The 17,624-nt window shown below is 36.2% G+C and overlaps 2 protein-coding genes and 1 non-coding gene across 3 annotated transcripts; 1 reads left to right on the top strand and 2 right to left on the bottom strand.

Annotated features, from left to right (window-relative positions):
- Nucleotides 1–1,802: 1,802 nt before the first annotated feature.
- Nucleotides 1,803–3,085, top strand: LOC107896748 (expansin-A4-like). Its single transcript, NM_001326844.1, is given in 3 exon segments — nt 1,803–1,998; nt 2,084–2,396; nt 2,471–3,085. Coding segments are annotated over 3 exon segments (777 nt in total). The 5' UTR covers nt 1,803–1,838; the 3' UTR covers nt 2,775–3,085.
- Nucleotides 3,086–4,397: 1,312 nt separating this feature from the next.
- Nucleotides 4,398–5,801, bottom strand: LOC107896747 (protein DETOXIFICATION 53). The gene has a single exon (XM_016822011.2). It carries the CDS (start codon nt 5,796–5,798, stop codon nt 4,398–4,400), a length of 1,401 nt encoding a protein of 466 aa, XP_016677500.1. The 5' UTR covers nt 5,799–5,801.
- Nucleotides 5,802–14,900: 9,099 nt separating this feature from the next.
- Nucleotides 14,901–15,006, bottom strand: LOC121209177 (small nucleolar RNA R71). Its single transcript, XR_005904294.1, has one exon. It is a non-coding gene; the product is annotated as a small nucleolar RNA R71 (small nucleolar RNA).
- Nucleotides 15,007–17,624: the final 2,618 nt, after the last annotated feature.

Raw genomic sequence — 17,624 nt, 5'->3', positions numbered from 1 at the left:
ATTATAATTAAAAGTTCAAAAAATTAAAAAAATCCCGATTGAACCAGTATCACCCCTAAATTAGATGAGGTCATATTTAACATATTAGAAAATGAAACTCTAGAAAAATATATAAAAGTAAATTTATTGGCGAGAGATTAGACAAAGTCAATGCACCCCTCAATGAATAGATATTATTCCCAATGAAAGTTTCGTTTTCAACTCTACCAAAAACTCAAAAGTCTCAAGAGACGCGGCCTGAATCGTGACTGGGTAGCGGGTAACAATACTACAACCCATAAATGCTTTATAGCGTATAGATCATGGGTTTAGCTTTGGATCCCATAAAGTACAAATACTGAGGTTTCTTTAGTGAATGATCATGCATGGACACATGATGTCTCTTTTTAGGCATTTGACAAACTCGTCATTTTTTCATACAATTTCTTTGGTCACTTAAATTCTCAATAAAATTAGAAAACAGCCCTCAAAAATAATATTGATACGTTGAAAGATTTATCAACTTTCGACCATCGACACTTTAAAAAAATTAGAAAGTTATAATTTTTTTTTCAAAAAAACTATAATACCTCTCTAGTTTTAGCTAATTAAATTATTATTATTTTATTATTTTATTGTTATTAAAAGTGTAACTTGCACTCAACTATTAGTAAGTTTACGTTTTGATCACTTAATTTCAGAAAGTTAAAAAATGGTCTTTGAACTATTCGAAAATTTTCATTTAAGTTACTGGAATATTTAAAAGTTTTTATTTAAGTCACCGGGCTATTAAGTTTTTTTTTAAAAATTCGATTAGCAAGTTCCAAGCTACGATTCGATAAGTGATACAATGGATTTATACTTATTGACAAATAGAATATACATTAGGTCCAAGTTGATATTACGGTCAGTGTTGAAAATCGAAAAAAAATATTTGGATTTTGATTCATAAATTTATGACTTCAAAGCTGGTTCATGAAAAAGAACTAAAGTGTAAGAGGGAAGGAAAAAAATATCTTTTGATTGGCACAAACAGTGCGAACAAAGAAGACCACACAATAACAATTTTAACAATATACTAATTTAAATGAAAAATTTTCAATAATTTAATAAGTTAACCGAGGAAAACTTACTAAGAGTTAGTTACCCCTGTTAAAATAACTTTCATGAAGTAATAGAAACTTTTAGTACGTATCATCTTATATAGAACAATTTCTATTTTCAGAAAGTCAAGAAAATTGTATTCTAGAAAATGGCGACTTCTTCACCTTCAGTCCTTCCCTGATCGGCGCTTGTGAAAAACGAAAAACCTGAGTCTGATTGGCTGACTGAAAATGAACCTACTCATCACCATTCACTATTACCAACTTCAAATGATAGGGGAATTAACTGGTAAAGTGTAACTCCACCGATGGTTGAGGTGGTTGGCTGGAGTTAAATGAGATTTTTTTAGTTTTGTTTCAAGTGGCTTCAATTGCAAGCAATTAGGAGACTGCGCTGGAATAACCCCTCGCTCAACCTTCCGCCATTGTTATGGTTTAATTAAACATTATGTTTCCATCCATCTATATTTATATCCATTAAAACAAGTCGTTGAGCAAATAATGGATACTGGATACCATCATATCTATGATTAAAATTTTGCATGTGCCCTTTTAATGTATAGCTTAAGCCTTAATTATCCTCCAAATTTGTACTCTTTCACCACTTAATTAGCTACGTACGGTACTTAGCGTTGCTTGTCATCTTCTGTACTACAAACTCTTTCTCATTTTGTATAAATAGCTATACACTTTTTCTCTCCTCAAATCAATAAGGTTAGGTCAGCCAATTGTTTGAGCTAGCTAGCTCTTACTCAAATGGCAACCAAAACGATGATGTTGCAAATATTTCCACTTTTCTTCTTTTTGTTCAGTGTCTGCAACTCCATTTTCCTTGGTGCTAATGGAGATGACAATGGTGGTTGGCAAACTGCCCATGCCACCTTCTACGGTGGTGCTGATGCTACCGGCACAATGGGTGAGTTTCAAACTTTCAAACCATTACGGCATTACCTACATAAAAATCTCTAGGCTATGTTCTTAATTTGTGATGTTCTCTATAGGGGGAGCTTGTGGTTATGGAAACCTGTACAGTCAAGGGTATGGAACGAGCACAGCAGCTTTGAGCACTGCACTTTTCAACAATGGCTTGAGCTGCGGTGCCTGCTACGAGCTCCGGTGCAACAATGATCCTCAATGGTGCATTAGTCGAACCATAACCGTGACAGCCACCAACTTTTGTCCACCTAACTATGCTTTATCTAGTGACAATGGCGGGTGGTGCAATCCCCCACGAGAACACTTTGATTTGGCCGAACCGGCATTCTTGCGGATAGCAGAATATCGAGCTGGAATCGTCCCTGTTATGTTCAGAAGGTGGTGAATAAAACTCAATTCAAATCATCACTCTTTAAGGTATGTTAAACTGTTGGGTGTTTGACCTTTTGCAGGGTGTCATGTGTGAAGAAAGGAGGCATCAGGTACACCATGAATGGACATTCGTACTTCAACATGGTGTTGATAACGAACGTGGGAGGGGCAGGGGATATAACGTCAGTGTCCATCAAGGGTTCCAGAACAGGATGGCTACCTATGTCCAGAAATTGGGGCCAAAACTGGCAGAGCAATGCTTACCTTAACGGACAAAGCCTCTCTTTTAAAGTGACTGCCAGCGATGGCAGGACTATCACAGCCTACAATGTAGTGCCTGCTGGTTGGCAATTCGGACAAACTTTTGAAGGAGGCCAGTTTTAAGACAATATTATAGTGTCTGTCTAATATAAAACTGGAATTGACATATTACTTATATAAGGCACATGAGCGTTTTATGCCGAGGTAGCAAAATGGCGCCCGCTGGCTTTATGTGTGAAATAGGCGAGCAAGTGCCATTAGCCTATAATCTATACATTTCTTATAGTGAACCAAACTATTAAGTTTGAACTCTAGAGGATATATCCATAATGTCTGAAATTTGTTTGTTGATGATTGACCATGATATTTATGGTTTTCATTATTGAAATACCTTTTTTTATAATTTATAAATAATGGGTCATTTATTTTTGCAAGTATTTTCGACATATTTTATGATTTATCAACTAATGTCATTAATCAAAATTATGATGCAATATTGAATCAGGAGTGTATAAATGAATTATTGAGACATCATATAAGATATAAAAGATGTATCATCTTTTTTAAGTTGAGCACTCATATAGTAAGATTAAGCCCCTAATATAAGTTACTATTTCAGTGGTGCATATGTTGAATGGTAGCTTTGTTGAGGCAAATAATTTTGCCCAAGGTGCTATGTAGCAGAGAGCGGGAGTTGCACATTTGTCATACTTCTAGGGAGCCAAACCATGCAATGGATTTCATGGCCAAGATAGTCTTTGGGGTCGGGACTCCCAAAATTTTAATTAGTCCCTCATTCGAGTTTTTCTAAATTTTCAAATATTTTAATTGGACTCCTCTAACTTTTCCTTTTTACTTCTCATTAAGCCTTCAAAAGTTTTTAAATTTTAATTAGATTTACTTAAAATTTTGAAAATTCGTATAAAAACTCTCAAACTTTTAGAAAATTTAGTTACATCCCAAAAAACTTAATGTCAAAGCCCAAAATTCACCACGGAACCGATCTACAAATGATGATATTGGCCTATAGTACAAGCTTTGGAGGCCAGCACAAGGTATGGGGGCAATAGATTTGCATACTTATGAGAGTTGTGTCATGTGATAACTGAAGCCACATGTTTTATCTCACTTTGTAATTTGCATAAGAAAACCTGACTGTGAAAGTAGTAAATATTACACTTGATATGTTAAAGAGTAGGCCAAATTACCAAAGAAAAAAGGTGTTACAACTAACCAATGACTTGGAGGATCTTGCAGCCATTTGCTCATCTCAGACATATCAAGCGAACTTGTGGTGACTTTTCAAGTTTGTCACGTGACACACTCTTGTATCTTAGCTTGATATCTTTCATGCACATTTTAGTAACTAAGAGGAGGTTCGTTTTTTCGCATTGCTATTAACATTGAGTTGTAACCCGTTTTTGTTTGGTAATTTGGCAAACTGTTTATCATTCTAAGTGCAATAAATGTTGGCTACTTTCAGAGCCAGTTTTTCTTATTCAACTTACAAAAACAATATAACATAGAAGAGTGCTTAACCACCTTAATGACTCATTTATTTAATTATTTTGGATAAATAGATCAATAAATAATTTAACAATCGAGCAGTGCAATAGAAATTTGGCATTTGTTTTAGTCTTTAAGTTGTCAGTGCTCTGCAATCTCTCAATAAAATGGATATATTAACTCTACTGGTCTACAAAAAATGTTAAAAAGCGGTCTATCAACCAATTTTCTATTCTAAAGTCAATGATCAGAGGTAAGTAGGGTGGTTTCCAAATCATCTTTGCCTGCTGCAGCTATGGTGAGCTCGTTAGCCCGCTTAGCCTGGTGCTTCCAATCGGTTCGAACCAATGTGTACACCATCATGCACACACATGATATCTGTGCTGCTAGAAGCCCAAACCATAGACCCTCGAACCCGATTTTGAATGTGAAAGTTGTTAGAATTGCAACCGGCAATCCAACAAGGTAAAACGAACATAAATTTATGCGAACACCATCTTTTGGACGTGCAGTTCCTGTTAAGACACCACAAGCTGCTGTTTGTGGAGAGTTGCCAACTTCACATAACCCCAGAATTGGAAGCACAGTGGAGATCAAATCAAGGATTTGTGGCTCATCAGTGAACAACCTTCCCCACCATGATCTCAGGACTGTCATCACAGCAAAGGCTGAGAGGCCAAACGCAAAGGCCATGAGGAGACCGATGGTGGCGGCCCGATGGGCACAGGATGGTCGGCCAGCACCCAAAGCCTGACTCACTCTCGTACAAATGCTGTTGCTTAGTGAGAATGGGAAATTATATAATAAGCCTGTTGTTTGAATGAGGATGCCCATTGCTGCAACGCTAGCCTTTGGGTTGTCGAGTAAGCCACAAAGGAACAACATGATCTCATACCACCACCATTCCAAGCACACCGAAAGGAGGCTAGGCAGTGCTAGCGCTAACAATGGCCGCCAGCCTTGGAAGACTGACACAATGGTAACATCATGCCAAGGTTTCAAAGGAGTTTCTGACATCACCATATAAATTATCAATCCCAGGTTTAGATTGAACGTATTACAAGCAAGGGCTAATGCAACCCCTTTCACCCCTAACTCAAAATATATTGTGAAAATGTAGTTGATCAAAGGGTGGAGGAGGACTGCACATATAGCAGCGATCGTAAGAGGAGTGTTTATGCCTTGGGCTCTTAGAAAAGTCCTCATTGGATGGAGAAATGACTGAGCTAGCAGTTCAGGAATGAAGGCAACCAAGTAAACCTTGGCGACTTTTGTAGCTTCAGGATCTTGGCCTAAGCGTAAAAATATGGGCTCAACATTTAGCCAAAGAATCGAGATGGGTATGGATATAAGTAGCAATAGACATAATGCTCTATAGAAAGTTTGGCTGAGGACTGAATATCTTCTGGCTCCATAGGCTTGACCACAGATGGGATCCATCCCAATGGCAAGGCCTTTGATGACAGAGAGCCCTGTAATGTTTCCAAACCCCATTGCAAGGGATCCTCCAGCAAGCTCTTCTTTGCCTAAATGGCTGAGGAAAAGCATAGAAATAATTGATCTGGAATGTATTAGCAATGTTGTCATTATGATTGGGCCTGCGATCTTTCCAATTGACAGCACTTCATCTCCCACCTGCATGGAATTCAAGTCCACTCATTGGCTAGCTTTTCACAAATATTATGTCCCATATTCTCAAAAGAATTAAGCTTCCTCTCAAAAATGAAAAGAAAATGTTTTTTTTTTCTTTTTAATTTCACATGGCCAGCTTAGGGAAATGAGGAAAAGGAGAAGAAAATGAAAAGAAATTAAGTACACCCACTTTTGAACTTTTGGTTATTATTAAAAAGTGCAAGTGGCCAAAAAGTGAAGCGAAAAAAATGAAGTTTTATTAAGTATTTTTCTATTCTATACAACAAAATTTCAGTACATCAACTTTATTGAAAAGTGAAGTCTTTTAAGGAAAAGGAAAGATAAATTCCCTATAACACAAATTTTAGACTGTCAATTAATTGAAGGGTTCCACTATACACCTTATTTTAATGTTCAAAATTCTCGTAACAAAATTACTTGTATGAAACCAAAAAGCTGGTGTTTTATATTCTTAAAATAAGCTAAAAAATTGATTCCATGGAATTAGCTATAGGCCCCCATACCTCCAGGCATAGCAAATGTTTGTGGTGCTAAATTTTTAAGTGAGAATAGTTCTAAAGAAATATATAAATACATAACATTTATATGTGCATTTGAAATTGAGAATGAAGAATATTATTATCCAATCAGCACCCAAGATTAGCTATAGAAAGATATCCCTTTTTTTAAAGAATTTTTTTTTATCTAAACCAATGAATATGAAGAAAATACAATATGAATGCTAAGGGTCAACTCCTGATTATCTTAGAATTTAAGTTAGAATATGCTGTTAGAATTATTTTTATAAAATTTGAGATTTTTTTTAATTTTTTAATTTAAAAATTTTAGTTCAATTATTATTATCATTGGTATTTTTCCGTTAAAACTTGTCAATTTAACATGCTTATGGAATTAACAAATTTTTATAATAAATACTTACTATTTTAATGATTTAATTGTGATTTTTAAATAAAAGAAAGTATATCGAATAACAACATATTTTAACCTAGAATTTATTTAGAAAGGAGAAAAATGATAAGAAAAGAAGGGAATATTTGCAAAGCTGGTGTGGTCACTTTGATTGTACAGTACACACTCAAATCAAAAGTCTGAAAAATGCAATTGCTGTTTATATTGTACGTAAATGGTTTCTATATAAAGGCTAAACATCTCTTTCATATGAAACCCCAAAAAAGGAATTCAAACAAAAGTGATTTTACAGCCAAAAGACATTCAAAGTTGAACTGAAAAAGAATAACAACCAATCTGAATAGAAATTAATTAAATTCTCACACTAATCTGAATAAAAACAGAAAACATAGAGAGAGAGAGAAAGAGCGAGAGAGGGTGGAAGGCTTGCCTGGTTCAGAGGTTCTCTTGTCTCGTTCAATGGCAACCTGCTGAGTAGTTGTCTGACTTGAATCTTCCGCAAAAACCCATGAATGAATTTATCCCCATCACCTGTTTCCTCATTGTAGCTCTTCAAAAGCTGGTTCTGGTGATCACCGTTTAAAGTACTTTCCCGAGATTCAAGATCACTTCCTGGGCACATGTTTGTTTATACCAAACCTACAAAATGAAAAATACCTGAGAACTTAATCCTCAAACTCAGAACCAACAAGTGAAACGTGAAGAAAATGCACTCAGTTTTTACATATTTTTATAGGCAAATGGCATGCAGAAGTAAGTGTTTATATATATAAAAATACATACCTTGATATTCCCAGAGCTTTAACACCTTTCACTGCTCTTATTTTGTTGTTGGAGTTTGTTCCTGGTTAAGTGGTTATGGACACTGAATATATAGAGTACTGACGATATACTGCAGAAAACAAGACAAATACTAATTAATCCCTTCACCTTTAACTTAAATTATATAATAATATATACAAACGCACACATACTCTTCTTCGAAACTGAGTTGATGAATGATATTTCCACTAGCTTCTTTGCTTGATCCAGGACTATCTAGTTTATTGGTTCACTTATATATGCAATGCCAATGAGCTTATGAAGAAAGGATTGCTTCAACTAATGCAGAAACAGAGCTAGCTCCAAGTAGGGCACTATATCTTTTTCTTTTCTTTAAATTAAAAAAATACCCTAGCTAGTTTTATGGTGTAATCTATTAAATATACATTAATAAGCTTTTTTGGTCCTTAATTTCTTTTTTATTTTCTTATATGCAATTAATTAAGTTACCTAATTAGCTTTACAAGGCTGTGTTAACTTAATTACTCTTCGTTTATGTGCTATCTGTCTGTTTGAGAAGAAGGTCTATGTCTTTTATATATATAAAGATTAGTCCGTACAAAGTTTTGCAGGTTTGTGATTAGTATATTGGTTTGATCTTTATGAAATAATTTAATTAGATGAATTAAATATATGGTATGCTGAGTCGTCAGTTAAAACATATAGTTGGTAGAGTGATGAAGTGGGGCCTTTTTTTTTTTTTAAGAGTAGTATGAGAGGAAGACTTCGAAGACTATAAAAACAAGATGATTTCTAAATTTCGATAGTGAAGTCAATAAATCTCAAAGAGTAACTACAATTTTAATCGAATTTCACTAGATTTCACAATATATTTATTTCGAATGTGAGGCCATTTTTGAGCTGCGCGAAGCAGCATTGCCAATTGCTTAGTTCAGAAATTTGAAATGTTTAAAGTTGCTAAAATTTGACAATAAAAAATCTTTGGACTTTGATTCTTGCTAATACTATAGATGATTGTAAACCCGCCTGTGATATCCAAACTGTTTATAGCAACATATCCTGAAGATTGATTTGGATTTGGATTAAGAAAATCGACTTCCCAACTTTGGTAAGATTGAATCGAATGGAGTGAAACATGAAAATATATCTTGAAGATTCAAAACTTATCTTAAGTTCATTAAGATATTTTTTATACTTATTATCCTGATGGTTTTACGGGAAAGTTGATTGTAATTGATATAATATGTTAAGCAAGTGTCAAATCCTCATAAATTTAGGAGACCTGTATAAGTTATATACTAATTTAATAACACTTATTTTTGTTCATCAATGAACCTTTTGTGAGTGCATTGAATGCTAATTCAAGTGAGTTACTTGGTTTATGTCTTAAGTTTTCAGGGGGAAAACTCATGGGACAGTTGTCTAGATCTTAGGTACAAAATTGAGGAACCTAATATGATGTGTGTTAGATGTTGAAATCACTTGTTGTGTGAGTTGCTAAGATAGCAGATTATCTCTCTCGACAAAATCTCACAAACGTAGGGAAACTGAATTGTGCAAACATATCCTTTGTTCTTTCTTTCTTGTTTTGTTTATCACTAGTGCTTAAAGCAGTTGTGCTGGTCTTAAGCACGGTTTTTTGCACTCCTCAAGTTTGCTTTCAAATATTGATTTAGTCCTTCAATTGGTATCAGAGCCTACCATTTAACACATTTTGTGAATTTCCTGGTGTTGATATTTGCCTAAAATGGAAGATTCATCAGTTTCTCGACCCCCTATGCTCAATGGTGCAAACTATGCCTGCTGGAAGACAAGAATGATGAATTTCATAAAGTCTGTAATCCCTTAAACTCGATCCGATTCACTAGATCCGTATCTCAGGTGTTACCACTCTAACACAAACTTATACTTAACCAAAGTATACAACTTTCAACAATACATCTTATTTAGAAACGTTGCCCAACTAATTTATGTCTAGGCGTACAAAGTGTACTTATAACCATTAGACAATACTTTTCACTCGATGAGGACTTATAAGTACATATATCTCGCTTGTTTATATTACTCCACTTATTCTGCCTCTAAATAATATTACTAGTAGCGTTTATAATACTAACACATTCTGTACACGCCACAAGACTTATCAACAATTTTCATAACTTATTCACAATATTTCTATTAGACTTGAATATGCTGCTCCTCTTACTCTGTATGCATAACAGCCTATCTCGCCACTCCTTTGGCATAGCCCTGGTGTAACACCCATCACCCGTATCCTATGTCGGGATAGGATTGGAGGCGTTACTAGGATTTCACATTCATAAACATATTAAATCGAGTCACCAAGTTGCTCTCAAATTAAAAACTTTTCAAATATGTACATCTTGTCCCTTAAACAGGTCTTCGAGACCTAAAACATACCCAGAGGAAGTGCGGGACAAAATCGAGAACATTTGATAAACTTTGGGCACCTTGGAAAATTTCCCTTACTTTAAAGTATCATACGCTCGTGTGGCTTGGAACACGCCCATGCAGTCACCCTGTGTCCAAGACTTGAGTATTCTGTTAAATTCACACGGCCAAGACACACGCCCGTGTGTCTGACCTGTGTTCATTTAACAGACTTACAATTTTAGATGTAGGGAACGCACGGCCATGCCACACGCCCATGAGTGTGGCCTGTGTATTACACACGGCCTAGACACACGCCCGTGTGCCCAACCGTGTGGACCTTAATAGGCTATTTTTCAAGCCTTTGGTCACCCTTTTTTATCACTTATACATAATGATTATTAAATACAAAGTAAAACATGATTATACTTTTATAAAAGGTCTTTGCAAAAACTGATTGCATGGAAACCTCATATCATTGGTTTCATACATGTTAGGTTATTTCCCATCTTGTATTTATGGGTTTTCATACCACTTTAATACATTCAAGATTGGCTCATTCTTGTGACTCATTGCCAATTGGAATTCAACCATTGCATATGATTATAAACATGCATGGAAATTTTGTAGGTCATAGCCTACTTCAAAGCAAGCCAATCTCTATGACCATATACAAAAAGATAGATTTATCTTTACATGCCTTCATTTGGCAAATCAAATGACACATATAACAAAATACTCAAAAGAACTATACATGCCATTGAACAAATCGTAAATATCTTTATACTAAAGCTGATCTATTTGATAGTATACTGACTCTCCAATCGTCTTCCAATTTTTACGAGTCCTCGAGCTCAATGAGAGACAGGGAAAAGAAAGGGGTAAGTATTTTCATGCTTAGTAAGCTCGAATAACTGGAAAGTAAACTTACCAAGTAATTAGCATGCAATCAAATTGGGTAATAAATTCAATGAGCATAGGATGGCTTCCCTATCACATACACTCAATCAATGAGTTAGTCACATAACAATGCACTATGAAAGTTATCTTAGATGAGCTCATCATTCAACATCTCATTTTGTACATATAAGTCATGTTAATCTCGTTGAGTTTCTAGGAAGTTTCGAAGGAATACCCATTAACCGTCAGTTTGTATGAATGATCATTTCAAGTATGCACTCCCGCGAACCTCACATCTTATGGCGGGATTACCTGTCCAGGCTAAATCCCTCATTTTATGAACTCATAAGATGATGTCAGGATTACCAGTCCAGGCTAAATCCCTTATAACGACAAACACCTTTATTGAGCTTGGATCTGAATTACCAGTCCAGGCTAAATTCAGATCCTAATCGGATTACCCGTCTGGGCTAAATTCATGATGCACACATATTCTTCAAGAGGCTCGACCATTCAAAGGAACACCCGTTCGGGCTAGATCCTTTTATAAATGAGATCAACGGATTACCTGTCTAGGCTAAATCCTTACTGCAACACATACAGGACCTCATTACGCATGTCAATCATGTTTTATCCATCGAATTTCCTTCTTAAGCTCAACCGAGACATTTATCACAATTCATACTTAAACATGCATTTCATAAAATTCCATGTTATTAATAAATGCAATCATCATGCATTCATAAATCATATAATTAGGCACATTGAGTGTTTACTTTAATTTATCCGAACTTACCTGGTATTCGTTTCGGTGTCGCATTTCGGTTATTCCGAAACCTTTCATTTTTCCTCGATCGACCTCCGAAATTTGTTCCTCGGGGTTTATAACAATAAAAATAGATCATTAACACTCCATATTATACATTTCAAGCCTAAATTCCACCCCCGGTCCAAATGACTTTTGCCCCTAACCTTTCACATTTTTACAATTTAGTCCCTAGGCTCGTATAATGAAACACATGCAATTTCTACCTTACTCAAGCCTAGCCGAACACTTTTCCCTATTATGGTAGCCCACATTTTCCATTATTTTCACATTTCTACCACACATTTTACAACTTTTGCAAAAAGGTCCCTTTAGGGTTTTTTTCATGAAAATTACCCAAGAAAAGTTGTTTAACACACATCAAACTTTCATATTCCTCCATAAAACATCAAAATACAAGTAAATCATGCATGGGTATTTTTAAACATGAACCATAGCATGAATATGGGTAGAAATGGAGAGAGTAAGCTACCGGGATCTCAAAATTACAAAGAACATTAAAAACGGGGCTTGGGAGCACTTACTAATGAGCTTGAAAAGCTTGGAAACCCTAGCTATGGTGGCTTAGGAATTTTGGCAGGAAAAGGGAGAAGAATGGCTGATTTTTGCCTTCTTTTTCCCATTTTATTTCATTAATATGCCAAATGACCAAAATGCCCTTAATCCCTTTCTTTGAAATTTCATCCATGCAAGCCCATTTTTGTCCAAAAACTTAGAAATTGGGAAAATTGCTCCCCAAGACCTTCTATTTTATAATCTAAAGCAATTTCATGAAATTTGCTTCTAGAATCCAAGTTTTGCAATTTATTCAATTTAGTCCCTAATTTTCCAATTAGGCACTTACTCAAAGAATTCCTTCATGAAACTTTAACACATGCATATTCTCATATTCTAAGCCTCGTAATATTCATAAAATAAATATTTTGATGTCAAATTTGTGGTCCCAAAACCACTATTTCGACTAGGCCCTAATTTGGGATGTTACACCTGGCATCGTCCCTCTTGACGTAGCCCTTAATCCGCTTACACGTAACAAGAAGACATAGAGGTAAGTTCGATAGAACTTAGTGAGTAAACCCTAATTGACCTAAATCTTATTTGAGAATATCATCTCCTTGCACTTATTCTTTAGCTTGAATCTGACGAATATGTCCATTGGATTCTATTCATTTTACTGTGGGTGTCACATTTCGTTCTAAGATCATAACATGCATTACCTATCATCGTTACCTAAATCGATGATAAACCGTAATTTATACATATTTTTACCCCATGTTTAACGCATTTTATGGATGATTTTTCATTAGAATTGGTGAATTCGATGCTCCTAATGCTTTAATTTCATGGAGAAAATAGGCCAAAGTATGAAATCAACACAGCATGGACCTCTTCACACGGGCAGACCACACAGCCGTGTCAATCTGGCAGAATCGAAGCACGACTCACACGGGTATAGCACACGCCCATGCCATTCTAACAGCCTCGAACACGGCCTGAAGTAATCACACACGGGCGTGTCACACGGGCGTGTCCCTGCCGAGCCCAAGTTGAGTCCAATTCAGAAAAGGCTAATTTTGAGGGCCTTTAGGCATTCGAAAGCCTATAAATACACTCTAGAGGAGGAAGAAACGGGGGACGAGAATAGGGGGTAAGGAATTACTCCAAGGAAGCCGATTGATCCATCTTAGAAGCCGAATTCATCATCAAGACTGAAGATCTCTCCTCAATTTCCCTTCTGGAGTTTTGGATTTTCTTTATGTTTTGTATTCTTTATTCTTCTAAGATGTTTTCTTATTTAATTATGAACTAAAACCCCTAAATACCTAAAGGGAATGAAACCTAAGACGAATCTTGTTATTATTTTTTGAATCGTATGATAAATATTTAACTTGTTTTTAATTATGTGTTCTTAATTCTTATTTTAATATCCCAGGATACTGATTCAAGACAAGCTCTTATTCAGAGGAGGAATAGACCCTATCTAAGAGTACATTTGTCATAATTAAGTGGAGTTGATTGCGCGCCTAGAAATAGGGTGACAAGATTTTGTCGGATTAGGGTGAAACCTAATAAGGGGATCCATAGATCGAGTTAATGCAACCCTAGAGTGTTAATTAGAGAAAAGTCTCGGTTATTCAATCTAGGGATTAGACATTATTAGTCTTGAATAAGGATAATAACATAATTTAGGGATATTTACGGAACAAGTTGAATGAATAAATTGTCCAATTTAGAGCCAGAATAACAAGTAAGGTCTAGGTGGATTTTTCCTTAGGTATTGTCTCAAGTCAATCGATTTTCCCAAAAGAAATTCCCTAATTCTTTTCTCTATACGTTCTTAATCTAGATAATTAGTTAGTTAAAACAAAAACTTCTTTATTCTTAGGCTAGACAATAAAAAGACAGTCATTACTAGTACTTTTATTTCCTTTGGGTTCGACAATCTGGTCTTGCTAAAACTATACTACTGTTCGATAGGTACACTTGTCTACATCGCGATAATAGTTAGTTCAAGAATGAGTAATTATAAATATTTAAAACCTATCACGAAACCTCGCGATCAAGTTTTTTTGGCGCCGTTGCCGGGGAACTAAGATATTAGGAACGCTTAATTTTTATTACTTTAGCCATTTATTTTTCTTGCAATTTAATATTATTATTATTTATTAACCCACTCTTTCTTTCTCTTGGGAGGTTTTTATAATTTATGACTAGAAAAAACCCGTCAGGACCATTACTTTTTGACGAAGAAATCGATCGCACAGTTCGTAGAACCCAAAGAGAAATAAGGCGAAGCTTAAGATACATGGAGAACGAGCAAGAAGACGATACTCAACCCCCAACCGAAGAGATGGCTGAAAACCAAGGCAATCAGCTACCTCCTGCAATTGCGGCTAATCAAAATCCCGCTCCACGTACTATGTATGACTATGCTAAACCTTATTTAATAGGACCTGAGTCAAGTATAGTTAGACCTGCTATTGCTGTGAATAATTTCAAACTGAAACCTAACACAATTCAGATGATACAGTAGTTTGTTCAGTTTGATGGTTTGCAAGATGAGGATCCCAACACTCACTTCACAAATTTTCTGGAGTTTTGCGACACTTTCAAAATTAATGGCGTTTCTGATGATGCCATTCGCCTTCAGTTATTCCCTTTTCCACTGAGAAAAAAAGCTAAACAGTGGTTGAACTTGTTACCACGAGGGTCTATCACTACTTGGGAACAAATGACCAAAAAATTTTTACTAAAATATTTTTCGTCGGCTAAAAAGGCTAAGTTACATAATGATATCTCTTCTTTTGTACAGATGGACTTAGAAACACTTTACGATGCATGAGAGAGATACAAGGATCTATTGTGAAGGTGCCCTCACCATGGGTTACCACTATGGCTGCAAGTTCAAACGTTCTACAATAGTGTGAATCCCTCGACAAGACAAATGATTGACGCAGCTGCTGGAGGAACCATCAACAACAAAACACCTGAAGAGGCTTATGAATTCATTGAAGGAATGTCACTAAATAACTATCAGTGGCAAGTCATGAGGACTAAGCCAAAAAAAAAGCAGACGTTTATAACGTCGACTCAATTACTATGTTGTCAAATCAGGTAGAACTTCTCAATAAAAAGATTGATGGTTTACTTGGTTCTACGCAGGTACATCCAGTAATGAGGTGTGACTCAAGTGGAGGAGGTGTGCATACAGAATATCAATCCTTCAATCCTACAACCGAAGAGGAACAAGTCAATTATATGGGTAACAATAACTTTAGATCTCAAAATAACCCATACAGTAATACTTATAATGCAGGTTGGAGGAACCACCCAAATTTCTCCTGGGGTGGTCAAGGGAATCAAAAGCCACAAAATCCTAAGGGTTTTCAACAACCACCTTATCAACAAGAGAAGAAATAGAACCTTAAGGAGATACTCACTAAATTCATCTCGGTGTTAGAAACCCATTTTTAAAATACCGAGACAACACTTAAAAATCAAAAAGCATCGATCCAAGGACTCAAAACTCAGATAGGTCAGCTATCCAAACTAATCTTCGAACAACCACAAGGTAGCTTACCAAGTAATACTGAACCTAACCCAAGGGAACACCTCAATGCAATTAGTACTCAAGATAAGGAAAGATTCATTGCGCTTGAGCCAAAATTGATGCAAGAAACTATGGCGAGCAAAGGTAAAAGTGAGGTAAGTCATAACAAAACGGTGAATGAAGAATATAAACCTCGTGTCCCATACCCTAACGCGACAAGTAAAGACCGCTCAGACGAACAATTTGGTAAATTCCTTAAACTTTTAAAAAAATTACATATTAACTTACCGTTTATTGAAGCTCTGTCGCAGATGCCGAATGTAATGAAATTTTTAAAAGAGCTTTTAGTAAATAAGCGGAAGTTGGACGAAGCGTTGCATGTAGAGCTAAACACAGTCTGCTCAGCAATTCTATAGAATAAGCTACCCCGCAAATTGAAAGATCTAGGGAGTTTTACAATTTCTTACTTAATTGGTAGTTTAGATATAAATCATGCATTAGCTGATTTAGGGGCTAGTATTAATGTCATGCCTTACAAAATGTTTAAGCAACTAGGTCTTGGGAAACCTAAACAAACTAGGATGAGCATTCAATTGGCAGATAAAACTATAAAATTTCCTAGGGGTATTATTGAAGATGTACTAGTGAAAGTAGATAAGTTCATATTTCCCGTTGACTTCATTGTTCTAGACATATAAGAGGATAATAACACCCCTGTGATTTTAGGGAGGCCCTTTTTAGCAACTGCTAAAACAATTATTGATGTTGGCATAGGTGAGCTTACACTTCGTGTGGGAGACGAAAAGATCACCTTTCAAGCTCATAATTCTGGCATCACATTGAACATTGAAGGTAATGGTCCGCACCAGTCTATTAAAACTAACAATATGACACAACCTACTTTGCAGAAGTTGAGTTTCAAAGAAGTTCACGAGCCATGTTCCAGCAATGATAGAGGACACATTCATGAAGAACGAAGGCTACGAATAGAGAAGCTAGACGAATGGAGAGCACATAAACCAAAAACACATAATAAACCAAAATTACGCCAGAAGGAGTTCGATACCTCTCCAAATCAACTTAAGGTTGGTGATAAGGTCTTATTAGATGCCGCAGATCCCCACATTGTCACTACCACACTAAATGAGGAAATCCCTCTTATGGTACTCAGTATTTTTCCATTCGGTACGGTGGAGGTGAGTCATCCCAAGTTCGGCACTTTTAAGGTAAACAAAACCTGATTAAAACCTTATTCTGATGAGATTGATAGCAGGAATGAGGAGTATAAACTCCTCAAACCACCATACCATTCATTGAAGAGGTAAGTCGAGCTTAGACTATAAATAAGAGCTTCTCGGGGGCAATCCGAGCACTAACGTTATTAATTTCTTTAAATTTTGGTATTTAACTCTTAACCTACTAATAGAAATCTTGAATATAGGTGTTTCCACAGAGACACGACCGAGCACACGAGAGTGCCTAAGGCCGTGTGAAAACAGGGAAAAAGAATTCCCCAACACGGGCTGCGATAAAATGCCACGACCGTGCGACATGGCTGTGGTTGAGCCTGCCAAAACAACACGGGCGTACGACACGCCCGTGTGGAAGAACCGTGGACGAACTTTTTAAAACAGCACAGGCATTAGACACGTCCGTGTCTAACACCCGTGGTCGAACCTGTATAATGAACACAGGTGTGGGGCTTGCACACACGACCGTGGAAGAAGCAAATGAAGCTAGACACGATCGTGTGACACGCCCGAGGAATATTGACATGTACTAAATGTCAGACGTGCCCAAATTTGAATTTTGCGAATCACACAGGCTGAAATTGGGGAACACGGGTGTGTGCCATGGCTGTGTGCCCCAAAAATCTATAAATACTGTAACACCCCTCACCCGTATCTAACACCGGGACAGGGTTTGAGGTGTTACCTGACTTAAACTCAATCAA

Source organism: Gossypium hirsutum, chromosome A10, assembly GCF_007990345.1.
Source record: "Gossypium hirsutum isolate 1008001.06 chromosome A10, Gossypium_hirsutum_v2.1, whole genome shotgun sequence".
In the NCBI taxonomy this organism is placed as follows: Eukaryota; Viridiplantae; Streptophyta; class Magnoliopsida; order Malvales; family Malvaceae; genus Gossypium; species Gossypium hirsutum.
This window is presented reverse-complemented; position numbering and strand designations above follow the sequence as displayed.